The sequence below is a fragment of the Pelophylax lessonae genome (genome assembly GCF_965119305.1).
Source record: "Pelophylax lessonae genome assembly, chromosome: 12".
NCBI classification, from domain to species: domain Eukaryota; kingdom Metazoa; phylum Chordata; class Amphibia; order Anura; family Ranidae; genus Pelophylax; species Pelophylax lessonae.
The window spans coordinates 154094359-154121501 of NC_138779.1; the positions used below are offsets into that span (position 1 = coordinate 154094359).

Consider the following 27143-nt stretch of genomic DNA (forward strand, 5'->3'; position numbering starts at 1 on the left):
CTTCCTTGTTGATATACACGTGGATACATAACAAAAGCAGAGGTTTTATTAATGGTTAAAATAAATGCCTGAGAGAAAACAGACAAGAACAACAAGGAAATTGTCAAGGGAAATGGCACAGCTGCTGATTTAACTCCTGCTCCATTGTACCCATTTTGTTAATCCTTTGAACAGGGAAGGGAAGTTAAATATAATAATTGAAAACCTGTTTGTTTAGGCCTATTTCTTTCATGGCTAGATATAAATAAATGTGTAACCAGGTGGACAATATATACCATATTTTATTTCTTGATGTTGTACTGCAGAGTTCCAAACTGTCAACGAACAAACACAGACAGGCCACGAAGTTGACTAAAAAGGCCATCCAATATTATACAGAAAGCACAATAGGAGAAAAAGAAGGGGGTCCGATTGGGGCTAAAGTGCATTCTTAATTAGGAAATACAATAGTCCTTATGAATAGATGTAGCCAGGTGTAGGCTACCATAGTATAAATACAGTGGACATTACCTTTAATCTGCTCCTGTCTCCATCTAGTGCTGCACTCAAGACTGTTTGCATCACATTTCAGAGCCAAGAAGCAAAGTACAGTGGGACTTGTAGTCATGTGTTCAGCCATTACTGGACTCCTGAGTCTCTCTCAGACTAAATCTCCCAGCAAGTTACTAATTAGGAAGGGTTATGAGAGAGGCTATTTAAAGAAGTATTTCCAGAGGACCCAGTTACTTTTCCCCGGGATCCATCAGTTAGCATCAGATCTGCTGTCCAGCTGCTAGGACTGCGGCCTTCCAAGGCCCGATGGCTCATTGCTGCCCCTGCCTGAGTGGGCCGGCATCACTGTACAACATCAGAGGATCCTCTGTCCTTCCTGCTGGCAATCGGTGGACCGCTGAGTACACATCCATGCCACATCCATTCTTGCACTGGCTGGAGTATAGAGCTTGAATCACCTCCTGTGTAAATCAACTACCTTCAGCATCTGATGAGTGGGCTTATGCCTAAATTTTCCTTCTTTTAGTAACACCCAGCACGTGGACTCTGCATGCAGACATTATAACCTGGATTAAAAAGGAACTTGTCACTTCTACTATACCCATTTTGTGCTTGCTGACTGCTTGAATCTTCTCCACTCTCCTCTCCCTGAGGATTTTCCCTTCAATATCTTTGAGCTCCAATGTCCCAGGGAACATTGTGTTCAGGTCTGACACTTAGACTACTCTTATCCCATCATCCACAGGGTGTAAGCTGGCCCAATTACCGTTTAACCCTTTTCCCCTCCATAGGAGTAGAGCTCCCTGTAGGCCAGCCTTTCTCTAGTCACACCCCACTTTCACTTTTGAGCTGTCTGGGCTCATTCAATTATTTAGTATCTACTATTTTTGTACATTCAAGTGTTATTAATAATTACTGTCTGTTTGTTATTCTGTACATTCCTAAGTGCTGTGTGTTCAACTCCATCAGTCTTGAGTGCTGTCCCAGGGTTTGGCTGACTAATACCTTTTTGCAACCACTGTTTGTCTTGGTCAATACTAGGGATGAGCTTCGAGTTCGAGTCAAACGCAACTTCGACTCGAACATTGGCTGTTCGCTCATTCGTCGAATGATGAATAAATGGGCTTCTTCATGGGAACTTCGAGTTCCTGCATTATCATGGACTCTGACCTCAATAAATAACCTGCTGGCCGGAGGATTCAAACCCAACAGCCATGTCATTGCAAGCCTGGTATTCTACCATCTACACCACCGTTAAGCCTGCTTAAGCTGAACACACTCTCCCTAACTTTTATCTCATCCACTGTGTGTAGGGTGAGATAGAAGTTAGTTAGGCAGGGAAAGTGTGGTCAACCTAAGTGTGCTTGATGGTGGCGTAGCTGGTATAACACCAGCCTTGCTAATTGTGGGGTTGTGGGTTTGATTCCCTTGGCCAGCAGGTGATTTTTAAGTGGAATTCTATAGTTAATTAATACATTGCTGGCAGGGAGAGAGATTTTTGCTTCTTACAGTTTGTTGCGATCAGATGTATACCACAAAGTTATATATATATATATATATATATATATATATATATATATATATATATAGGCACTGCAGTTTATATCAGTTTATGTCAGTATTGCTGAAAAAAACAGCGTGGCGTCTCCCCCCCCAGTCCATACCAGGCCCCTCGGGTGAGCGATGGCCCCCCCTGAACCATACCAGGCCACATGCCCTCAACATGGGGGGTGCTTTGGGGCAGAGAGGGCTCTGCCCCCCCACCCCAAAGCACCTTGCCCCCATGTTGATGGGGACAGGGGTCTCTTCACGACAACCATGGGCTGTAGTTGTGGGGGTCTGCGGGGGGAGACTTATCAGAATCTGGAAGGCCCCTTTAACAAGGGGGCCCCCAGATCCCGTCCCCCCTATTCACCAAAAGAGTGTAAAAAAATAAAGACCAAATACAGTTTTGGAAAAATAGTGTCCCCCCCCAATGATCAGTCGCCCGTCCACCTGAAAAATAGAAAATAAAAAAGAAGCTCCTGCTTCTCCAGACGCTTCCCGCATTCTGAGCTGCTTTGATTGTGACAGCTCTTTTATAGGGATCTGAGGTCACAAGCCCCCCCACAATGCACTGTTCAGGTACAGTGAATAAATTACTGACATCAGTAATTTATTCATTGCACCTGAGCAGTGCATTGTGGGGCTGCTTGTGACATCAGATCCCTATAAAAGAGCTGTGTGCATCCAGCAGCAGTCATGTGGGCAGGGCCAGGAGCTAAGGAACTAATTGTATAGGGAACAGCACACAGAGACCAAAGTGTGTTCTTAGTTCTTGTATTTGAGAAAGTCGTATAGCAGAAGAGTTACAAAAGTACTTGTGGTAACACAGTTAGTATTATCACTGGCAATAACAGGTGCTAGTAATACTAACAGTAACAGTTGCAGCAACTCTAACAGTTGCAATAAAGAATAAAGATCACAGTAACACTTGCAATAATAGACAGTAACAGGTAGGAGTAATGCTTCATTCTGACACAGGACAGTTCCCAAGAAGCATGTGCTAGCGCAGGCACTAATAGTATTGAGGCAGCCTGGACAGTAGTGGTCCTACCGGTAATCCAAGCAGGTCACACAGCATCAATACATATATACTCAGACACTGTAAGGCACATGATAAGTAAGACTACTTGACTCAGGCAGCATCTGCAGGAGGGGTGGCTGGTTGTCAGGATGGCAAACTCAGCTGGAGTTCCACGGAGATGACAGAGAAGATGCCAGCTACAGCTCTAGCTACTAGTGCTTGTGGAGTGTCTAGTGGTATCCCCTAAGCTTTTGCCCTCTTTGTACTGGCACCTTTTCCTGATCCTAAATCACTGTTCCTAACAAGCATTTTCCTGTCCCTACTCTATCCTCTCACAAATCTGCAACAAATTATGGCAGGGTCTCTTATTTTTAAGTAATCTAAAAAGTAATCTGTCAGCGCTTAAATAGTTTGGAAAAAGCAGCATGCAATGTGTGTGTGAATATACAAACACAAAAAGTACATAAAAAGGAAAAAAGCAGCTCTGTATGAATAATAGTGATACTCTTCAAGTATACAAATGTGTATAAATAAAACTTAGTTTTAAATCAGATAAAATAGATCACAATAATGTGAATAAAAGTCCATAATTATAAATAAAATAGTTCCGGTGTTATTAGTTCGCAATCTCCGTTAATCATCATCTGTGTGCTGTTTCCACTAAATATAAGAAGTGCACACTCACCAGAACCAGTTGCTATCTAAGTTATAGGACAGCAAAAGCACATTCAGTATTCAATGGTCTTTCTTATGAAGATACATCTACTCTGTGGATGTGGTAGATCTTCCAACCTCTCAAGTGAAGTAATCAGAGAAATTGCTCAATCTCATCAAGCCAGACAGAAGGATCACCGACACCAGGTGGGAGGAGGAGCTGCAGGTGACACGTGCGGGGGGAAGCCGCACAAGGAAGCCAGGTCCCGGGTTGCAAGGACAGAGCGAGGACAGAGCGGCGAGAGTGGCAGTAGCGGCGGCAGCGGCGGCGGAGGACAGAAAGGAGAACAGAGAGAGAAGCAACAGGGACTGGCCGAGGCAGAGAGCAGCGGTGGAGGTCGGAAACCGCCTCACCGTACCGCACCGTACTGAGGATGGGAGGAGAGTGAGGGTGCCAAGAGGTGGAGAGTGTCCAAGAAACAGAGGAGGTGGAGACCGTCCGTCTCAGTGAGGAGGAGGAGACCATCCGTTCTGTGTGTGTGTGTGGCAGCAGCTGTGAGTAAGGCAGCAGCTGCAAACAAGTAGAGGGAGAAAGCTGTGTGACTGCTCTGTGAATCAATAGCTGTGTGACTGCTCTGTGAATCAATAGCTGTGTGACTGCTCTGTGAATCAATAGCTGTGTGACTGTGCTGCATCGGATTGCTGTGTGACTGTCTCTGCGACTGAGTACCTGGGAAGACTGGTAAGTATCTTTGCGACTAGTGAGTATCTCTGCAACTGGAGAGTATCTTTGCGACTGGTGAGTATCTTGCGATTGGTGAGTATCTTTGCGACTGGTGAGTATCCTGCGACTGGTGAGTATCCTGCGACTGGTGAGTATCTTTGCAACTGGTGAGTATCTGCGACAGGTATCTTTGCGACTGGTGAGTATCTTTGTGACTGGTGAGTATCCTTGCGACTGGTGAGTATCCTTGCGACTGCTGGGTATCTTTGCGACTGGTGAGTATCTTTGCGACTGGGGAGTATCCTTGCGACTGGTGAGTATCCTTGTGACTGGTGAGGATCCTTGCAACTGGTGAGGATCCTTGCAACTGGTGAGTATCTTAGTGACTGGTTAGTATATTAGCGACTGGTGAGTACCCCAGGTTTAGTACCAGGGGAATTTGAGGTAGTGTAGGTAAGGAAGAGCAGGTCGTTAACATTATTCCCATAGAGTAGTGGGTAATAATGTCCGACAGGATTGGTGATGCCACTCAGTGCACTTCTTGCGCCATGTATGAGTTCCTTGATGAACCAATCGAGGGCGAATACTGCTGTGCAAGATGTGAGCGACTTGTTGCTCTGGAAGACCAGATCCTGGATCTAGAGAACACAGTGGCAAGACTGCGTCGCATCAACAACCTGGAAAGGAGCTTGGACATTACCCATCAGGCGCTGGCAGGGGCCAGCATAGAGGAGGGAGGAATAGAGGAGACGCAAGCAGCAGAGGTACGCAGCTGGGTGACTGTTAGGAAGGTTAGTGGGATGAGTGTCAGGGAGGCCAGTCCTGAGTTGGTACACCCTAACATATTTGCAGAGTTGCAGGTTGAGGGGGATATCAGCTCAGGGGTGGCAGAGCTGGAGCATGCACCCTCCCCCAGCTGCCAGGGGAGGGGCGGCTCCAGGAAGAAGGGGGGCGTTGATTTAGGAAAGGTTAGACAGGTTGTGGTAGTTGGGGACTCAATTATCAAGAGGACAGAGAGGGCAATCTGTAAAAAAGATCTCGGTAACCAAACAGTATGTTGTTTACCGGGTGCCCACGTTCGGCACATCGCAGATCTGGCAGACAGATTATTGTGAGGGCTGGGGATGACCCAGCGGTCATGGTGCATGTGGGCACTAATGACAAAGTAAAAGGTAGGTGGAGGATCCTAAAGAATGATTTCAGGGACTTAGGTAATAGATTGAGGAAAAGGACCTCCAAGGTGGTTTTCTCTGAAATACTGCCTGTACCTCGAGCCACACAAGAGAGGCAGAAGGTAGATTAGGGAACTTAACAAGTGGCTGAGGAATTGGTGTAGGAAGCAGGGGTTTGGGTTCCTGGAGAACTGGGCTGACTTCTCAAAGATGGCCACCAAGTTGGAGGGGCTTTTAAACTAGGAGACAGGGGAGGGCTCAGAAGTAGAGTCAGTTAGGAGGGAGCAAAGGACTGAAGGCAGTTGTAGGGTCAGCAGCGACAGTAGGTCCACAACGTCAATTGGTAGGTCTGTGCGGGAGAACCTCAGACCAAACAGGAATAAACATAACCACCAATCACGTTTAACTTCCGTAAAACTAAGAGGGGTATATGCTAATGCCAGGAGCCTAGCTAATAAAATGGATGAGTTGGAAATATTAGTACATGAGGAGGACATAGACCTTGTGGGAATAGCGGAGACTTGGTTCGACCCCTCACATGACTGGCTGGCAAATATCCAAGGGTATTCGGTGTACCGGAAGGACAGGGTAGGAAAAAGAGGGAGAGGGGTATGTCTCTACGTCAAGAACAATGTAAGGGTGATTGAGAGGAGTGACATTACGGAAGGGATGAGTATGGAGTTAGAATCCGTATGGGTAGAACTCCATAGGGAAGGAGAAAAGGGAAAAGTAATTGTGGGGGTTAGCTATAGGCCACCTAAACAAGGGGAGGAGGTAGAGCTGGAATTTTTAGCACTATTGGGTAAAGTGGCAAAGCTAGGATCAGTCATCATATTGGGGGACTTCTATTATCCCGACATTGACTGGGGAGAGGGGACTACACACTCACATAAGGCCCGTCTATTCACGGAAACCTTACAGCATAATTACATGTCACAGTTGGTGGATTCTCCTACTAGAGAAAACGCAATCCTGGATCTATTGATCACTAATGACCCAGACCTAATCTCGGAGATAGGAGTCCAGGACTACCTGGGCTCTAGCGATCACAGGATGATCACATTTAGCGTAAATAACAATATAGCAAGGCAAGTGGGGAACATAAGAACCCTTTACTTCAGAAGGGCAAACTTTCCAAAATTGTACTCATTGATGGAAAGGGTTAACTGGGACCAAACCTTGGGATCACTGACCACAGAGGAAAAATGGGAATGCTTTAGGAACATATTAAGCAAATGCATCTTGCAGTGCATTCCTATGGGAAATAAATTTAGAAGAGACAAAGCCAAACCTGGCTGGCTAAACCGTAGCGTTAAAAAACTTATTAGGGGTAAAAAATTGGCCTTCAGGAAATATAAATCAGAGGGCACAGTATTGGCTTTCGACCAATACAAGGAGGCAAAAAAGAAGAGTAAACACGAAATCAAGATGGCTAAAATAAACTTTGAGAGACAAATAGCGGAGGATAGTAAAAAAAACCCAAAGAAATTCTTTAAATATATCAACAGCAAAAAAACTAGGGCAGAGCATATTGCACACATAATTAACAATGATCGGAGGATGGTTACAGAGGACACTGAAAAAGCAACCGTGCTGAATGCTTTTTTCTCGTCAGTCTTTACACAGGAAACAGAGGGGTACACTGACCATGACTGTATGGTTAGTACTAATACACAGGACTTGCCACTATGGCTAACAGAGGGTGAAATCAGGGAAAGGCTGGATAAACTTAACACAAACAAATCACCAGGCCCGGATGGCGTACATCCGAGAGTACTCAAGGAACTCAGTAAGGTTATATCTAGACCACTGTTCCTGATCTTTGCTGACAGTATTAGGACAGGAGATGTACCAGGGGAGTGGAGGAAAGCAAATGTGATTCCGATATTCAAAAAGGGTCAGAGGCATATACCGGGAAATTATAGGCCTGTCAGTCTGACATCAGTAGTATGTAAACTTCTGGAGGGGATAAGGGACTATATCGTAGAGTTTGCTAAAGACAACAGCATCATCAGCAGTAACCAGCACGGGTTTACAAATGGGCGTTCTTGTCAAACCAATCTCTTAACATTCTACGAGGAGGTGAGCTGTGAGCTAGATAGGGGCAGACCAGTGGATGTGGTGTACTTAGATTTCACTAAGGCCTTTGATACAGTTCCCCATAAGCGCTTAATTTATAAAATAAGATCTGCAGGTATCGACAGCAGGGTTTGCTCTTGGATACGGAACTGGCTAAAAGGGCATGTCCAAAGGGTGATAATAAACAGCGCATACTCAGACTGGTCTGAGGTAGTAAGCGGGGTCCACCAAGGCTCAGTCCTGGGACCAACCTTGTTCAATTTATTCATAAACAGCATTGAGGACGGGATCAGTAGTTCGATATCAGTTTTTGCAGACGACACAAAATTGGGCAGGGCAATAACTGCACAGCATGAAGCAGATATCCTACAGGATGACCTGGACAAAATAACGGAGTGGGCAACGACTTGGCAAATGAGGTTTAACGTGGAGAAGTGTAAGGTTTTGCACTTGGGGACTAGAAACATAAAAGCACAATACACATTAGGAGGGGAACCCTTGGGGGAATCAAAAATGGAGAAAGATCTGGGAGTCTTGGTTGATGATAGACTAGGCAACAGCATGCAATGTCAAGCGGCAGCTGCCAAGGCCAGCAGAATATTAGCATGCATAAAGAAAGGGGTGTATTCCAGAGATAAGTCTATAATCCTTCCACTTTATAAAACTCTGGTCCGACCGCATATTGAGTATTCTGTCCAGTCCTGGTCGCCAGTCCTCAGGAGGGATGTGTTGGAGCTGGAGAGAGTCCAGAAAAGGCCAACTAAACTAATTGGGGGATTGGAGGACCTTAATTATGAAGAACGTCTGCAATCGCTTGATTTATTCTCCCTGGGGAAGAGACGCCTGAGGGGGGACATGATAGCAATTTTTAAATATCTCAATGGGGATCTCAGCTTATAAAAAAAGCTGTTCAGTCGAAGGGATTGCATGAGGACTCGGGGGCATACAATGCGATTAGAGGAGAAGCGTTTTAACCTCAGGCAACATGGGGGGTTCTTTACGGTTAGGGCTACAAGATTCTGGAATTCTCTACCACAAGAGGTGGTTTCTGCGGGTAGTATGGTGGCTTTCAAAAGACTATTAGACGTACATCTCAAGGATCAGAACATACAGGGGTATGTGAGATGATTGCAGCCACACACACCTACACAGGTTGAACTGGATGGACTGTTGTCTTTATTCAACCTCACCTACTATGTAACTATGTAACCAGAAAAAAATTGCTCCTAGTGTAGTATTTATTAAAATATGTAAAAAAAATAATTAAAAACACCACCAAACCACAAGCAACAGGGAATGGTGTTTAGACTCTACAACTAACAGTGCAAGCAGTCCATATAAATTGCATAAACCTGAGCTTAGAATGGCGACAGGACCTCTGGCATATAAGTCAAGCAGAAACTGGTTCTGGCAACTGGATTCACTGAGATTGTGGACTAATAACACTGGAACTATTTTATTTACACTTATGGACTTTTATTCACATTATTGTGATCTATTTTATTGAATTTAAAACTCAGTTTTGTTTATGCACATTTGTATACTTGCTGAAGAGTATCACTATTATTTATACAGAGCTTTTTCCCTTATTTTTAAGGGCTGCCTCATCCAAGACAGCTGCAGAAGGTTACTGGGGAATGCAGCATCCAATTGGACAGCTGCTCCCCCTGTGATGCCTATGGAGCCTGCAGAGGAAGATCATTCCCCCAAGTCTCTATTCCATATACACAGCAGCCAGATGCCACCTACTGTATGGAGTATTAACTACATCTGCTTGTAGTCGTATTTGCACTCTGTACAAATCAATGGCCAGACCCACTGCTGTTTGCATGAAACCACTCATCTTAGTGGTTAGATGCGCAAAGTGCTCTAACCGAATGCTCCCCATTTCCAGTGTTTAATCTTCTTTGGAGTCCGCCTTCCCACTATTTTTGAGCTGCATTCTCTGTGAAGGTGAAATACTCGAGTTGACTGCTTTCTTCCAATCTTCCTCTTTATGGCCTCTTGAACACCCCCCCCCAATTAATTCCCACTCATGACAACCCCTCAGCGATGGTAGAGACAAGGTGTTAAATTTGTCTATGAACTTCTTATGTTGGATGGCATTAAATCTTTCAACAACATTTGCAACTGCCTGCAGTTGAACATTTCCGTTACTGTATGTTCAAATTCACCATCACATTCGCAGCCTGCTTAGGCATCAAGAGAGCCCATCGAAACACCCTTTTAAAATCGATGCTAAAAAGACCTGCACTTGAAAGGTTTAGTTGCTTCCCTGACTAATGCAATATATTTATGTTCACGTTCCTATACATCCAAGTGGGCTGCGGACCTTTTGAGAACGCCACTAGGGATGATCGAACTTTTGAAAAGTTCGGTTCGACCAGAACACCCGAACTTCCCGAAAGTTCGGCCCGGATTGCAGAACCCCATTGAAATCAATGGGACCCAAACTTCGGTAATCAAAAAACACAATTTTGAAGCCCTAAAACCCAATAAATGCCCCTAAAAAGTGCCTAGGGTTCTGGGTCATGCCCCAGGGACTATTAATCACACAGAAAAAAGTTCTTAAAAATTGTCGTTTTTGATAGAGAGCCAAGTATTGAAAAAAATATTGAGAAAAAAAAAGAGATTTCTTTGGATTTACTGTCTGGGGGAGGGGGGGGGTCTAAAAAGTGTACATGTGAAGTTTCAGCTCTGTAGAATGTCCAGAACCAGAAAAAAAAAGATTGTTTGTATTAGAATTGCAGTAGAGCAGGCATAGGGCTCCGCTATTTTCACACCCGGCCGTTTTTGTTGCAGGCGTTTATTGGGCTTTTTTGTGGACGTCTTTACATCTGTACTTCTGTTTAGGGGTATATATACACACACACTTATATGTATTTATACACATACACACATATAGGTGTGATAGGAGCGGAGCCCTATGCCTGCAAATAATTTCATTAGCGCAGGCATAGGGTTCTGCTACTTTCACACCTATATGTGTGTATGTGTATAAATACATATATGTGTGTGTGTATATATATACCCCTACACAGAAGTTCAGATGTTATGCCTGCCTCCAAAGACGCCCAAAAAATGCCCCAAAAAAACGCCTGCAACAAAAACGCCCAGGTGTGTTGTTGCAGGCGTTTTTTTAGGCATTTTTTGGGCGTCTTTGGAGGCAGGCATAACATCTGAACTTCTGTATAGGGGTATATATACACACACACTTATATGTATTTATAAACATACACAGATGTAGGTGTCATAGGAGCAGAGCCCTATGCCTGCAAATAATTTCATTAGCGCAGGCATAGGGTTCTGCTACTTTAACACCTATATATGTGTATGTGTGTGTATATATACATACATGTGTGTGTGTATATACACCCCTACACAGAAGTTCAGATGTTATGCCTGCCTCCAAAGACGTCCACAAAAAATCCCAATGCAACAAAAACAGCCAGGTGTAAAAGTAGCGGAGCCACTATCCTGCTCTACTGAAATTCTAATACAAACAATATTTTTTCTATGGTGGTCACCCTGACATGGAAGGGTTTGGTCACCCTGCCATAGCAGTCAGAGTCAGTTCACCCTACACTACACTTCGGTCCCCCTGACACTTAACACTTTCCCTACAGAAACTAGATTATTGAATCTAACTATAGTGGAAAATAGTACCCTAACTACACTAGATATCCCTTTCCTCACACTAATAATTGCTAAATGACACTTTTGAAGCAGGAGTAACAGAACTGCTTCCACTCTCTTCCACATCCCTGTATTACAATGCTAGAGATTTGGCGGGGCTATCTTATATACTGGGGGGTGTATTCACTACTGATTGGCCTCTGGACCCCCTAGTCACTCCAATCACATTCCTAGCATCCTCCTGCCCCCTCAATTGGCTTTTACTGATGGTTCTGGTCCAATCACGAGCTTTTAAAGCCCAGTTCCTGTCCCATTGCATTTAGGTCGGTTCTGGTTGCCGAATTCAGAACTTTTTCGGCAAAAAGTTCGGAATTCGGCCGAATTTCGAACAGTCAATGTTCACGTCGAACCGATGGTCGACCCAAACCGTTTGATCATCCCTAAACGCCACCCACTGCAACATGGCTAAAATTTGTTTTGCCTCCTCCAAGTGCTCCCGGAACATCTTTGTTAGGAAAGCGCTAGGAAAATGCTTATGTGATGCTATCTCGATGATATATGGCCCCTGACAGTATTGCTTTGTTTATCCTACCTCAGTGTCCCAATGTGCTTCTGAGGTTGTAGAGAACATGGAACCCTCTTCTACATGTGGTGGACCTACCCTAAAGCAATCCAGTTTTGGACAGGTGTTTATGTTATGAGTGGTCTATGCTATGTCACCTTAACCAGAACCCCTGGGAAGCCCTACTACAAAAAACTTTTCCATCTTTATCTAAGGCTCAGAGGAAATTGGTTGGGTTTGTGTTCCTGGCCACATGTCAAACTCCTGCCTAGGTGTGGTGGCAACCTTTTCCAAACATTGGTGAAGGTAAACAGAGGCTCATGGGCACTATGGTGCATTAGAAGCTCTTTTCAATTTTGGAAGATGCGTAAGCCCAATTCCCTTAAGGTATTCCCAGCTCAAATCACCAACCAGTCTGGTTAGAAACCAAATTGCTCTGTCTAACAGTATGCATTAAAAACAAGGGTTTAGCTAGCACACGTTTGCAAACGCATGCGTAAGCTGCAAGGCCACTTCACAGCACCCTGTATTCATTTGGTTGGTAAGCAGACTGGTTGGTGAGTTTATTACTAATGTAATATTGGTAAGGGGACACACCGGACACCTTTGCTTCCATTGTGCTATGTGCTGGGTGTCCAGTTTGCCCCTGTACCTTTAAGGAGGATTTGGCTACCTCCAGGCCCACCTGCTCTCTATCTATCCATTAGAATGCATGTGCTTCCACTGTGGAAACTCTCATAAATTTATAGTAATTAGGACTGCAGGTAATACAGGGTGCCGTGAAGTGGCCTTGCAGCTTACACATGCATTTGCAAATGTGTGCTAACTAAACTCCTGTTTTTAATGCATACTGTTAGACAGGTAATTTGATTGGTAAGCAGAGTGGTTGGTGAGTTGAGCTGGTTTTGACTTACTTCAAGGTTTGGGGCCTTTGGATAGATTATAACTCTTAGGCGAACATCGACCTTGCTTTGCTTTCCATGTAACTTGCCTCAGTGGAGGCTGCTAAAGCCTAATAGTGGGTCTTCTCAGGTCCCATCCCTTTCTCTCTTTTTGATTCTGCCCCCCCCCTCTCAAATTTTTTATTTTATTTTCCCTTTTGCAGCCGCTTTTAGAGATGCTTAATGTGTTTTCAGTGAAGAGAAAAATTCCTCATGAATGGGGTGCTTCTTTGGATCTTTGTAACCTCTACATTTGCCACTCTGTTCACTCTGTTGTCCATTTATAGTTGGTATCTGCTGGGGCCCTTATTGCGCAATGTACCCGCTTTATGTGAGCTCCACTGTGCTCTTACTTGTATCAATTCAAAGGTTACTGCTTTTCATTTTCAGTTGTACTGTGTTTTCGTTCAAAACTGAAAAAAACCTTTGATGAATCTTTTGTTAAAGGGAATTAAAAAAATAAAAAACATTGGACCAGAAATTCAGCTTAACAATTTCAAAATATTGCTTAAATTAAAAGAAAAACAGCACAAGAAAAGATTTACAGAAAAGAGATTACAAAAAAAGAAACAGTAAAACAAATGAGATTAAAAGTGAAAAGTTCACCTAGTCTTTGGTTCTGAGTTTACAGAGTTGTCCAATCGAATACAGTCTCATAAACGAATAGCATTTATGCATAATTGTAATGGTAATCAACAGCTCCAGAGGTCAATAACAGCAGATTTTGTAAGCTCTTTAGGGGGTGTCCCTGGGCCAACCCCCACCTATTCAAAAAAGCTGAAGGGGGTGATGTAAGATGTCTGAGATGCTTTATTTTACTTTAATGGATACTCACTTAGGACCAATTTGATGACTACCAACATTTTATTCAATAAAATGAAATCATGGTTTTTTAGGCATCATACATGATGTATACCTCAGGTAAAAAAAAAAGACTCACAATATATATTATTTTAAGCTGCTCTTTTAGGAGGTTTTTCCAAATTCTGCAAAGTACTCTTTAGAAGTTTTATGACCTTCTGCTAACAGGGTTTTATGACATTCTGCTAATAGAGTTTATTGGGATTTGAAATGTCTCACTTTGTGACCAGAGCTGATGTTTGTTTTGTTTTCAAGTGAGTTTTTAATGTTGCCCCTTCTCTATCACTCACATAAGATCTAAATCTAACCATTTTAATTGCGGAAGTGTGGATTTTAGAGAAATTACGGTAGCAGTGTGTTCAGCACGACTTACCCATTCTCCTCAGTTTGGAATTTGTCAGATCTCCTTATAGTCACACTATAGATTTAATTGAATAGTTGTAATGATTGTGATGATGAATGATGATGTAAATGGCTCTTGTTCACTCTGCAGTGTTGTGGATTACCTTAGTGTTACATAGATAAATGCAATGTATAAGTATATAATTATTTTTTTGTCTTCCATTTTACTTTATTATAGAAAATGAAACAGCTATACGAAATGCGATCTGATCTGTCACCTTGTGTGATATTTATTGTCGTACTGTCCTGCTTCGCAGAGAAGACCAATGCATTTGACTTTCTGCAGCTTTTAAAACTGTCAAAGTACACTGATGAAAACAGCATCAGCAAGCCTAATGGATTTAATTCCCCTCCTGTATTACCTCAAATCTGCAATCCAAATCTAAAAGCCGATAAAAACTCTACTTTACAGTCATCTATTCAGCAGAACAGTACCCAACAACCTTGCTGCTTTAATTTGGATGCTTCCCAAAAACTGCCCAATGATTGTCTCAACATAACTCAAGACATCAGTTCAAACCAGACAATACAAGCTGACATTCTAAATGACTATGATAAGGCAACAAACATGTCATCTTTATCTAACCTGACCTCTTCTGGAAATCTTCTTAGTATAGATATGGACAATGCAACCCACTATGTAATATGGAAGCATTTCATCAACTTTACAAACTTTGTTGTTTATCATAAATATATGAGAGAAGATGGTCAGCAAAAAGGTTAGTTATAAATTGTTTTTTTTTTTTTTTTTTGGCAGACCTAGAATGATAAATAACAAGCTGAGTGTACATATGGGTCTATGTACATTGTAATATAATTGCACTCACGCACACATGAATGTTGTTACTCTATCAAAGATGATGTCAAGATGGATTTGCGAATTCATAAACTTTCATGTAGAACTAAAGACGAAAGTTTGTCATCTGTGTCCCATGGAGGACATTTCCCTTTACTTTCTGTCCCATAGCCAAAAGAGGAAGTGAGAGGAAATCCTTCAAAGTGAGGGAATCCATGGTTGTCATCGGGATTACCAGAACTAAAGTCCCCTTTGGAAGATGTCCACTCTATTAGGGCTTATGCACACTGCAGCTTAATAAAAAAGCTGCTTTTACAAGCGTTAAGCTTTTATTTTTTTGCCACTAACTGTTCTGGGGACACAAATTTGAGATTTTGTTTACTTTCACCTTCAGTGAAAATGGTAAACAGGAAAAATAGAGAGGGTAGATGTCTCCACAGACTCGCACAGACCACAATAAAATCCATGTTGGGTTATAAAAAATTGAGCAGTTTGTTATAAATTGTGATTCCAATCCGTAATATATAAGCAAAAAAGCAGCGCTACAAATTATATAGTAATAATAATAATAAAATAATTACTGTGTAAAAAATTATCAGTAAGCACAATTATAAAGTGCAAAAAGTATAATATAAAAGATGAAATGCAATCAGCCAACTTCTCAAGTTGTAAAGTGCAAAAGCTTTATATACTGTAAGTGCATATACTGTATAAATTCATGTGTCAAAATTCATGTTTTCATATATCAAAAAATATATATAGTGGATTATTAAACCGCAAAGTCCCAGCACAATACCTCCACAGTGTGTGATCCTCCAGGGAGTATTATTGCTGTAAAGAATGAAAAATCCACCACCAGACAGTAGTGTCCCTCTTGGGGGATCAGGAAGGATTTTTTTTCCCCTGCTGTATTGAATTGGATCATGCTTTGTTTGGGTTTTTTCTTGCCTTCCTCTGGATCAATTGCGGGTATAGGATGGGATTGTATGGTTGGGTTTTCTTTACTCGTTTTTTTTTGTTTTTTTATTGGTTGAGCCAGATGGTCTTTTTTCAACCTGACTAACTATGTAACTATGGAAAATCCAATTGTCATTAGGACAGAAAGTGAGGTGAAATTTTCTGAACAAGTACAAAGACAGCAAAACAAATGTTACAGGGGTTTTTAAACTTTCCCCATGCTATCCAAAAACCTCAAAAAATATTTTATTGGCTGGACCTACACTAAAAAAAATGTACCTGTTCCGACTTGCATACAAATTCAACTTAAGAACAAATCTACAGACCCTATCTTGTTTGTAGCCTGGGGACTGCATGTATTACTGTATATATTCTGCTATTTTGTAAGCTTTGTTTATCATTGAGATGAATTAGGCTAATTGTGAACATGGAATATACATAATGATGCCTTTAAGTAGGTATACTCACACAACACTAGATATTATGTTAATTTTAAGAAACATTAAACTGGTTCTAAAAGTATTATTTCTTAACCACTTGCCTACTGGGCCAATTCTGCCACATAGTTACATAGTTACATAGTTAGTGAGGTTGAAAAAAGACATCAGTCCATCCAGTTCAACCTATGATGTGTGTGTGTGTTTGCTTTTAACCGTACATTGTATACCCCTGTATGTTGTGGTCTTTAAGGTGTCCAGCTAATAGTTTTTTGAAACTATCAATGCTCCCTGCTGATACGACTGCTTGTGGAAGAGAATTCCACATCCTTACCGCTCTTACAGTGAAGAACCCCTTACGCACTTTAAGGTTAAACTGCCTTTCCTCTAGTTTTAGTGAGTGGCCACGTGTCTTATTGTATCACCTTTCTCTGAATAGTTTGTTCCTTATGCTCGGGTCACCAGTACAGTATTTGTACATTGATATCATATCCCCCCTCAATCGTCTCTTCTCCAGAGAGAATAGGTTCAGTGCTTGTAGTCTATCCTCATAGCTGATGTCCTCCATTCCCCTAATTATTTTTGTTGCCCTTCTCTGGACTTTCTCCAGTTCCAGCACATCCTTCCTGAGGACCGGTGGCCAGAACTGGACAGCATACTCCAGATGTGGCCGGACCAGAGTCTTGTAGAGTGGGAGAATAATCTCTTTATTTCTGGAGTGAATCCCCTTTTTTATACATCCCAGTATTCTGTTGGCTTTGCTTGCGGCGGCTCGGCATTGCATGCCACTGCCAAGCCTGTTGTCTACCAGTACCCCCAAGTCCTTTTGCATCCTAGACACTTCTCTCATATGTAGAAAACCTCTGTTTTTTTGGATAGAAAACTACTTAGAACCCCAAAACATTATACAGGTGCATCTCATAAAATTAGAATATCATCAAGGTAATTTATTTCAGTAATTCAATTCAAAAAGTGAAACTCATATTTTATAGAGTGATATATTTTAAGCATTTCTTTTAATTTTCAATGATTATGGCTTACAGCTAGTGAAAACCTAAAATTCAGTATCTCAGAAAATTAGAATATTACATAAGACCAATAAAAAAAAGGATTTTTAATACAGAGATGTTGGCTTAGTGAAAAGTATATCCATGTATAGTGTAGTATGCACTTAATACTTGGTCTGGGCTCCTTTTGCATGAACTACTGCATCAATGCCAATTTCCCAAAACTGCGCTCTCTGCTAGAAAATATCAAATGGGATAGAACCCTTGGAACAAAGAACACAGAGGAAAAATGGGAGTGCTTCAAAAGCATACTTAACAAAGGGATTGACCAGTGTATTCCAAAGGGAAATAAATTTAAAAGAGCAAAACTAAACCCTGGGTGGCTAAACTCCAACATAAAAATGCATATTAATGCTAAAGGAAAGGCCTTCAAAAAATACAAGGCTGAGGGGTCATTGGCAGCATTCAAGCATTACAAAGAGTGTAATGAGAAATGTAAAGACAAAATCAGGGCGACTAAAATAGAACACGAGAGACATATAGCGGAAGAGAGTAAAAAGAACCCCAAGAAATTCTTTAAGTATATAAACAGTAAGAAAGCGAGGCCAGAACACATTGGCCCCATAAAAGACGATAAGGGAGTTTTGGCCACAGAGGACAGGGAAAAGACGGTAGTGTTAAATAATTTCTTCTCTTCAGTCTTCACAAAAGAATTGAGGGGCTACACTAACCCAGCTTGTAAGGCCAAACTAAACAACACACCTCAGGAAATACCGCCATGGCTAACAGAAGATAGACTTAGAACTAAACTAGAGAAACTTAACATAAATAAATCCCCAGGACCGGATGGCTTGCACCCTTGGGTTCTAAAAGAGCTCAGCCAGGTGATTGCCAGACCATTATTCTTGATCTTTAAGGATAGTTTACAGATGGGTATGGTGCCAGCTGATTGGAAAAAAGCCAACGTGGTACCAATATTTAAAAAGGGGCCGATATATATCCTTGGTAACTATAGGCCGGTCAGCCTAACATCAGTAGTCTGCAAGATTTTGGAGGGGATGTTAAGGGACCACATACAAGACTTTAGTAATGAAAACTGTATTATTAGTAGTAATAAGCAAGGATTTATGAAAAATCGTTCTTGCCAAACCAATCTATTAACCTTCTATGATGAAGTGAGCTGCCACCTAGATAAAGGTAAGCCTGTGGATGTGGTGTACCTGGACTTCGCAAAGGCCTTTGACACCGTTCCCCACAAACGCTTACTGTTCAAACTAAGGAAGGTAGGTATGGACCATAAGGTGAGTACCTGGATAGAGAACTGGCTCCAGGGGAGGTTGCAAAGGGTGGTGATTAGTGGGGAGTAATATGTAAGGAATATACTAGTGTATATGCCCCGCGCCATGTGTTTATTTTATAAATATGTGAATAAATAGTGATGAATTTAATAAATAAAAATTGTTTTTTGTGAATAAGAAATAATTTTGTGAATAAAAAATATTTTTAAAATTTGTGTATTTGTAGCAGCTGCTATAGAAATAAAAAAGATGTTTGCAGGTAAGTGGTCTAAATGACTACCTATAGCGCTTGCTTTAAAATAATTACAACATATATTAAAAGTGAATATAATGAATTTCATAAAATTGATATTAGTGACAAATATAATAAGTGCAAATGTTAAACCCTATTTCATATAACATTGATAAATGTGAAAAGTCCAAAGTTAAAAAGTCCAATAAATATGCAGTAAAAAGTGAGTCCTTTGTGCAAACGGTGCCAATTTCCAAACAAAAAGTGCAAGTGCTCAGCGCGATGATTGCTCAATCCACTCAGAAATAATCCTTATAGTTATAATGTCACCGTGACAGAGGTAAGATTCATTCACTTACCAGATGTTGAGGGTCATGTATGCTCTTCTATAGAGAGAGAATATCATACAAATTTGATACAACCCACTACACCAATGGAACAACAAAATACCCCTTTACCTAATCCTAGACCAACAGAGGAGAAAAAACAACAACCTAGGACACCTTATCATCAAAATCCAAACAGATATAGATATCCATCATACAAAGAGAACAGATACAATGTACCTACCTATAATTCATTTCAACCTCTGGAACATATGCAAAGGAATCATTACACACCAGAGGGACCCCAAAATCTGGATTTTTTCATATGGGAACCCAGGGAACCCCCAACAGGGGAATACAGAAACAGAGAACCCCATTATTACAAACCGTACAGGGGGAACAGAGGTTGGAATCGCCCATATCACGGAAGGGGGAGGTTATTGGCAACAACCCCCCCCCCCCCCAACAACAATACCGACCCTACTACCCACCACCACCTCAACAAGGATCCGAAGGGGCAAGAAATACAGAGGATGTAGAGGGGGCAGGAGCAAAGCGAAAAAGAAACAACTAGGACAAGGCATATTCAACCTAAGTGGTGAAACCTTTTCAGATACAGAACTAAGGGTTTTAGACCTAGGCCTAAAGTATGCTCCTGATAGATTGTTAGACCCTTTTGATATATATATATATGGATATCCAGAAATTTATTAGGAAGGTAAATATTAAAAAACATTTTTTAGACAAACCCCAGAAACCTAATGTACAAGAGGAAAATGAATACATTCATAGTGGACTTAGAAATAAGTAAATTTTTAATCCTAAATGTGCAATGAATCATTTTATAGATGCTTTTAAATCACTTTTAGAACAAGATGTTAAAACAATGAAGAAAAAATGGTATAAACCGAAGGAGGATATCTGGGCAGGAATACGTGAGTTGGAAAAAAGAAAAAATATTGTAATACGCCCAGCGGATAAGGGGGGAGGAATTGTCATTCAAAGGATTGAAGATTATTATGAAGAACTAAATAAATTAGTGCATGACAAGGAAACATATGAGAAATTAAAAACGAATCCTCTACTAAAATATAAAAATATTTGCAAGAAAATCCTAAAAAAAGCACATAAGAAAGGAATCCTTACTAATCGAGAATACAAGTATCTACTCCCTGAGGCACCAAAGACACCGGTTATTTACCAACTCCCCAAAATCCACAACAATGCCACAAAACCACCGGGAAGACGAATTATAAGTGGAATAGATTCACTTTTCTCTGGGATAGGAGAATACATAGATAGCTTTATACAGCCACTAGTGGATAAATATCCTTCACACTTGAAGGATAGTAAGCATTTAATAAATCTGCTTAGAGATATACCCATTGATAAAGAAAAATAAATTATTTTGGCGACCATCGATGTGGAATCTCTTTATACCAACATTCATCAAGATGATGCCATATCAGCAGTAAAATGGGCCCTGGAAGACAAATCGGAACTAAATAGAAAACAAAGAAAATTCCTCCTCAAACTGCTCAAAACAGCTATGAATAGTAATTATTTCTGGCACCAACATTCTTATTATAGACAACATAAAGGGGTTGCAATGGGAGCAAGATATGCACCCAGTGTTGCAAATCTATTTTTAAGCAAGTGGGAAAGTGAAGAGATCTTTGAAAATCAGAAGGAAGAACTCATGGTATACAAAAGATGTATTGATGACATTTTTATAGTATGGACAGGAACAGAAGAAAGCCTAAAGGAATATCTTGAGGAAATGAACATCAACGAATACGATATTAAATTTACAGGAACTTGGGACAGGAAAGATGTAAACTTCCTAGACTTCACTATACAACAGAGTGAAGAGGGATTGACCACGAAAACTCACTTTAAAAGTACTTATAGGAATAGTTATATTTCCACCCATAGTGGACATCATCCAAATTGGATTAGGGCAATTCCGAAAGGACAGATGATGCGACTTAAGCGAAACTGCGATAATCAAGATTTACTGAATGAACAAACAAAAACTTTAATGATGAAATTTCAAGAAAAAGGATATAAAAAGAGTGAATTAGAGAAAGTGAGGAAGGAAGTTGAAGATATGGACAGAAATAACCTATTGGAAAGTAAATCAAAAGAACCCAAGGACCATGGCCTAACTTTTATTACCAATTTTAACACCAGATATAGAGAAATAGAACATATCGTACGAAAACATTGGCCCATACTTTTAAGGGACGAGAAATTGAAAAAGATTTTACCGGAACGTCCGCGATTTATATACCAGAGATGACCAAATTTGAGAGACAAATTGGTTAAAAATATACCAGATCCACCAAAAAAATTAAGTACCTTTATTGACTTAAACGGTTTTTATACATGTGGAAGATGTCTACCATGTAAAACCGTGAAAATTAGAAAATGTAGTACTACTGATTTCTCATCTAATGTCACAAACCGAACATATAAGATAAAAAATCTCATCACATGCCAGAGCACCCACGTAACATATCTATTGTCATGTCCGTGTAAATTACAATACGTAGGACGAACGACAAGACAATTAAAAGGGAGGTTAAGAGAACACATCACTAACATAAAAAAGGGATTTAGATACCATAGTGTATCTAATCACTTTAGATTGGTACATAATAGGGACCCAAGTTTACTCACATTTTGTGGCATTGACAAAATAGAAAATAATTGGAGGGGGAGAAATATGAGAATCGCAGTGTCACAAAACGAATCAAGATGGATATATCAACTATGCACATTACACCCTGGAGGAATGAATATTGAAATGGACGTAAACTGTTTTATATCAAATCCATGATCAAAAGATAAAAATATAAAACATACATTTACATCAAAATTCTATTCCCACTTCTACATCCTTTGAATAATATACACCGTTTAATACACAGTATATATGAATTCTTCTTGATTTTATATTTTTATATATTTTAAAATTAATGTTTTATAAAAATATAAATATGGGGTAATATACAGTAGATATGATTTTAATTTGTATTCAATTTTAGTGTTTTTTTAATATTAAGAAAAGGGGTGATAATATTGATATTTATACCTTTTTAATATTTATTATCAAAAATTAGTTTTAATATTAATTTCAATGTTCTGAAAAGACAATTAGTGCTGATATCAAGGGGTAAAATATTTATTTTTAGATATATATATATATATTAATTTATTAATATCAATTAAATATTATTTTTGGGGAATTATAGTGTTAACCACAAGGGGTATATGTTTTAAACTTTAGAATAGCTAACTAATAAAATTAGATTTTAAATGTATATTATAATATGTTTGGGGAATAAATAACTATGTGATAGCGCAATCTAGACATATGGATAGATCACCCCCATATACCGCTATGGCCCGTAATTATTAAAGTTTATTATGATATTAAATAATAAAATATACAATTCAGCTCATAAAGTAACCAGCGGGGACACTCTTGGAATCCTTATCTATATCCGGAGTGAAAAGGAAGAGGCGGAGTAAAGGGTGATACAAGCAGTATTTAATGGGAAGAAAGACTGTGCGTCCCTATCTCCGAAGACGTCACCGGAAGTGACGAAACGCGTAAGATGGAACACACAGCGTGGTGACGTGTGACGTAGGTGGATCGCAAGCTGGAAGTTCTCCTGCTTGCTTCCATGCTATCGGCTTGCGCTGAACACACGGTCACAAGCGGCCGCATTAGGGCTGCACTTGGGGGGGGTTTTTGCCAATAGTCCTGTATATATTTTTTTTGCCCTATTGGGAATAAACTTAATTGAAGATATCACACTATCTGGAGCTCCTTTTTTTCTATATCCTTTTTGGCTTGAGGGGAGAGGAGACAGAGGGGGATCCCACCATCTCATCCACCTGGAACAAGCCAGAAGGAGAGCCCATTTCAGCCTGGACGGCTATTCAAGCTCGATATTGGTCGTGGTGCTATAAGGCATACATGACCCTCAACATCTGGTAAGTGATTGAATCTTACCTCTGTCACGGTGACATTATAACTATAAGGATTATTACTGAGTGGATTGAGCAATCATCGCGCTGAGCACTTGCACTTTTTGTTTGGAAATTGGCACCGTTTACACAAAGGACTCACTTTATACTGCATATTTATTGGACTTTTTAACTTTGGACTTTTCCCATTTATCAATGTTATATGAAATAGGGTTTATCATCTGCACTTATTATATTTGTCACTAATATCAATTTTATGAAATTCATTATATTCACTTTTAATATATGTTGTAATTATTTTAAAGCAAGCGCTATAGGTAGTCATTTAGACCGATTAGTGGGGAGTACTCAGATTGGGCGGGTGTGGAAAGCAGGGTCCCTCAGGGTTCTGTCCTGGGGCCAATCCTGTTTAATTTATTCATAAATGATCTAGAGGAGAGGATATCGAGAAAAATCTCAGTTTTTAGTTTTTGATACTAAACTAAGCATGCCAATATCTTCTGGGCAGGATGTGGAAACCTTACAAGTGGACCTGAACAAAATTATGGGGTGAGCAACTACATGGCAGATGAGGTTTAATGTTGAAAAATGTAAAGTATTGCACCTGGGTGCCAGAAACCAGAAAGCAAGCTACTCACTGGGGGGGGGGGGGAACCTCTGGGTGAGTCTAGGATGGAAAAGGACCTGGGGGTACTGGTAGACAACAGGCTTGGCAGTGGCATGCAATGCCAAGCCGCTGCAAGCAAAGCCAACAGAATACTGGGATGTATAAAAAAGGAGATTCACTCCAGAAATAAAGAGATTATTCTCCCACTCTACAAGACTCTGGTCCGGCCACATCTGGAGTATGCTGTCCAGTTCTGGGCACCGGTCCTCAGGAAGGATGTGCTGGAACTGGAGAAAGTCCAGAGAAGGGCAACAAAAATAATTAGGGGAATGGAGGGCATCAGCTATGAGGATAGACTACAAGCACTGAACTTATTCTCCCTGGAGAAGAGACGATTGAGGGGGGATATGATATCAATCTACAAATATTGTACTGGCAACCCTAGCATATGGAAAAACCCATTCAGAGAAAGGAAATACAATAAGACAAATGGCCACTCACTAAAACTAGAGGAAAGGCAGTTTAACCTTAAAATACGCAGGGGGATCTTCACTGTGAGAGCAGTAAGGATGTGGAATTCTCTTCCGCAAACAGTGGTATCAGCAGGGAGCATTGATAGTTTCAAAAAACTATTAGATGGGCACCTTAAAGACCACAACATAGAGGGGTATACAATGTACGATTAACAGCAAACACACACACACATCATAGGTTGAACTGGATGGACTGGTGTCTTTTTTCAACCTCACTATGTAACTATGTATGTAACTATGAAAAAGAAGAAATGGTCAAAACTCTGTCAGTTGCAACTCATCTCCATCCCAAATTTTTTATGGAGAAAACAAAAGGAGAACACCCCATGGGACTTTGAATGAGATGGATGCAGAAATGTAAATGAGTAAAAAGCATAAGTATGCAGTAACAAATGTATTTGTACATATAATACACATAAATGCATATAGACAGCAGACATCAATACATAGTGTAAAAGCATGATAACATATTAACATCAATGAATAAGAGAATGACATGCATAACTCATAATTGAAGTGTGAGCTCTACGCGTTTCGTGGGTCCTATATGCCCACTCATCAGGAGCATGAGGTAGTATGCCTGTATAAAAATACAGAAATATATGGAATCAGTCTGGATGTGGATATGCATATAGTTAGCCAGCAGTTGTGAGACTACAACATAAGTATGTATACCCCAAATGGGGGAGTCGCACTTACATGCGGCTATAAAATTGGAACATGGTGGATGAGCACTGTCCCAGGGTGAAAAATCAAGTCTGATCCGGGAGCTGACGGGGCGTGGATGCACGGCAACAGAATGGAAGGCCAGGTAAGAATTCATAGGTGATGGGTGCCACATCCTGCTTGATGGTATAATAGTAACTGGAGAGATATATGGATATATATGTAAGTAATAAGATATTGCATGGCAATATAATGCAGTAACAGTATGAATAAATCTAAACCAGTTGGGGCAAAACCATAAGTGCAGGGAAGAGACTGTGGACCCAAGGTGAAGGAAAGGAGTGAAGTGAAGAAAGGAGGGGGCAGGGATATAAAGGGTGATGTGAGGAAATCAATGACAAGAAGCATTGTCAGAATCAGTGACAAAGAGTGTGAATAAAGTGGGCTAAATCACCAATGCAGTGGTAACCAGGTAATATGCATATAATTTTTGTGTATATAGGTATATGATATATAGGAGGGTGAGTATCTATATATATATATATCCCTGCCCCCTCCTTTCTTCACTTCACTCCTTTCCTTCACCTTGGGTCCACAGTCTCTTCCCTGCACTTATGGTTTTGCCCCAACTGGTTTAGATTTATTCATACTGTTACTGCATTATATTGCCATGCAATATCTTATTACTTACATATATATCCATATATCTCTCCAGTTACTATTATACCATCAAGCAGGATGTGGCACCCATCACCTATGAATTCTTACCTGGCCTTCCATTCTGTTGCCGTGCATCCACGCCCCGTCAGCTCCCGGATCAGACTTGATTTTTCACCCTGGGACAGTGCTCATCCACCATGTTCCAATTTTATAGCCGCATGTAAGTGCGACTCCCCCATTTGGGGTATACATACTTATGTTGTAGTCTCACAACTGCTGGCTAACTATATGCATATCCACATCCAGACTGATTCCATTTATTTCTGTATTTTTATACAGGCATACTACCTCATGCTCCTGATGAGTGGGCATATAGGACCCACGAAACGCGTAGAGCTCACACTTCAATTATGAGTTATGCATGTCATTCTCTTATTCATTGATGTTAATATCTTATCATGCTTTTACACTATGTATTGATGTCTGCTGTCTATATGCATTTATGTGTATTATATGTACAAATAAATTTGTTACTGCATACTTATGCTTTTTACTCATTTACATTTCTGCATCCATCTCATTCAAAGTCCCATGGGGTGTTCTCCTTTTGTTTTCTCTATGTATGTAACTATGAGTGTTTTTTTAATGGATCTTTAAAGTATGTAATTGAGATCTGCTTGACCATGCTTTAATCAGTGTGATGTTGTCCCTGTGTTTCTGGTGTCTAAGCCGATCTCATGTGGGAGCATGGTGACAGGTGTGGTGCTGCTGCCATGATGTGTAATTTTGTATTTGAAGCATCTTGCTCATGGCCACTAGATGGCTTTATGCTGTGCTTTGACCTTCACTGCTGTTTCTAGCAGAAGGAATTGAGCCAGAGCTGCTGATAGAATTTGTGGGGCCCCGTACAGACTACCTGACAGCCCCCCCCCCCCAAGAAAATATTATAGCTATATTTTCATAAAAATACAATAAAATCATTATTAGCAGACACAAATGCAACATAACTCAAAGAATTCCAGCTAAATCTAAAAGATGAAACTGAGTTGATAAATAAATCTGTGTGTGTGAATGAGGTCTTGGGGCTCCTGCACATGGATGCTGTGGTCTGTACAGTGTGAATTAGTGGTTAATTGAACCACTTAAGCCCCGGAATATTTTACCCCCTTCCTGACCAGGGGGTATTTTGCGATTCGGCACTGCGTGACTTTAACGGACCATTGCGCGGTCGTGCGACGCTGTACCTAAACGAATTTGACGTCCTTTTTTTCCCATAAACAGAGCTTTATTTTGGTGGTATTTGATCACCTGTGCGATTTTTTGATCATGCGTATAAACAAAAAAAGAGCGACAATTTTGCAAAAATAACAATATTTTTCACATTTTTTTATATGAAATTCCCCCCCAAAAAATGTAAAAATCAAATTTTTTTAACATTTTCGGCCAATTTGTTTTATGCTACATATGTTTGGTAAAAAAAATCGCAAAAAGCTTATTTTGATTGGTTTGCGCAAAAGTTATCACGTTTACTAACAA

General features: G+C 40.5%; 1 protein-coding gene across 1 annotated transcript in view; it reads left to right on the top strand.

Moving 5' to 3' along the window:
• Positions 1-14270: 14270 nt before the first annotated feature.
• Positions 14271-27143, top strand: part of GFY (golgi associated olfactory signaling regulator) — a gene marked incomplete at its 5' end in the record, with an annotated part of 37863 nt that continues 24990 nt past the window's right edge. The window contains one exon of the mRNA XM_082273248.1: positions 14271-14808. Coding sequence (XP_082129374.1) covers positions 14271-14808 — 538 coding nt within the window. The remainder of the gene's footprint in view (positions 14809-27143) is intronic.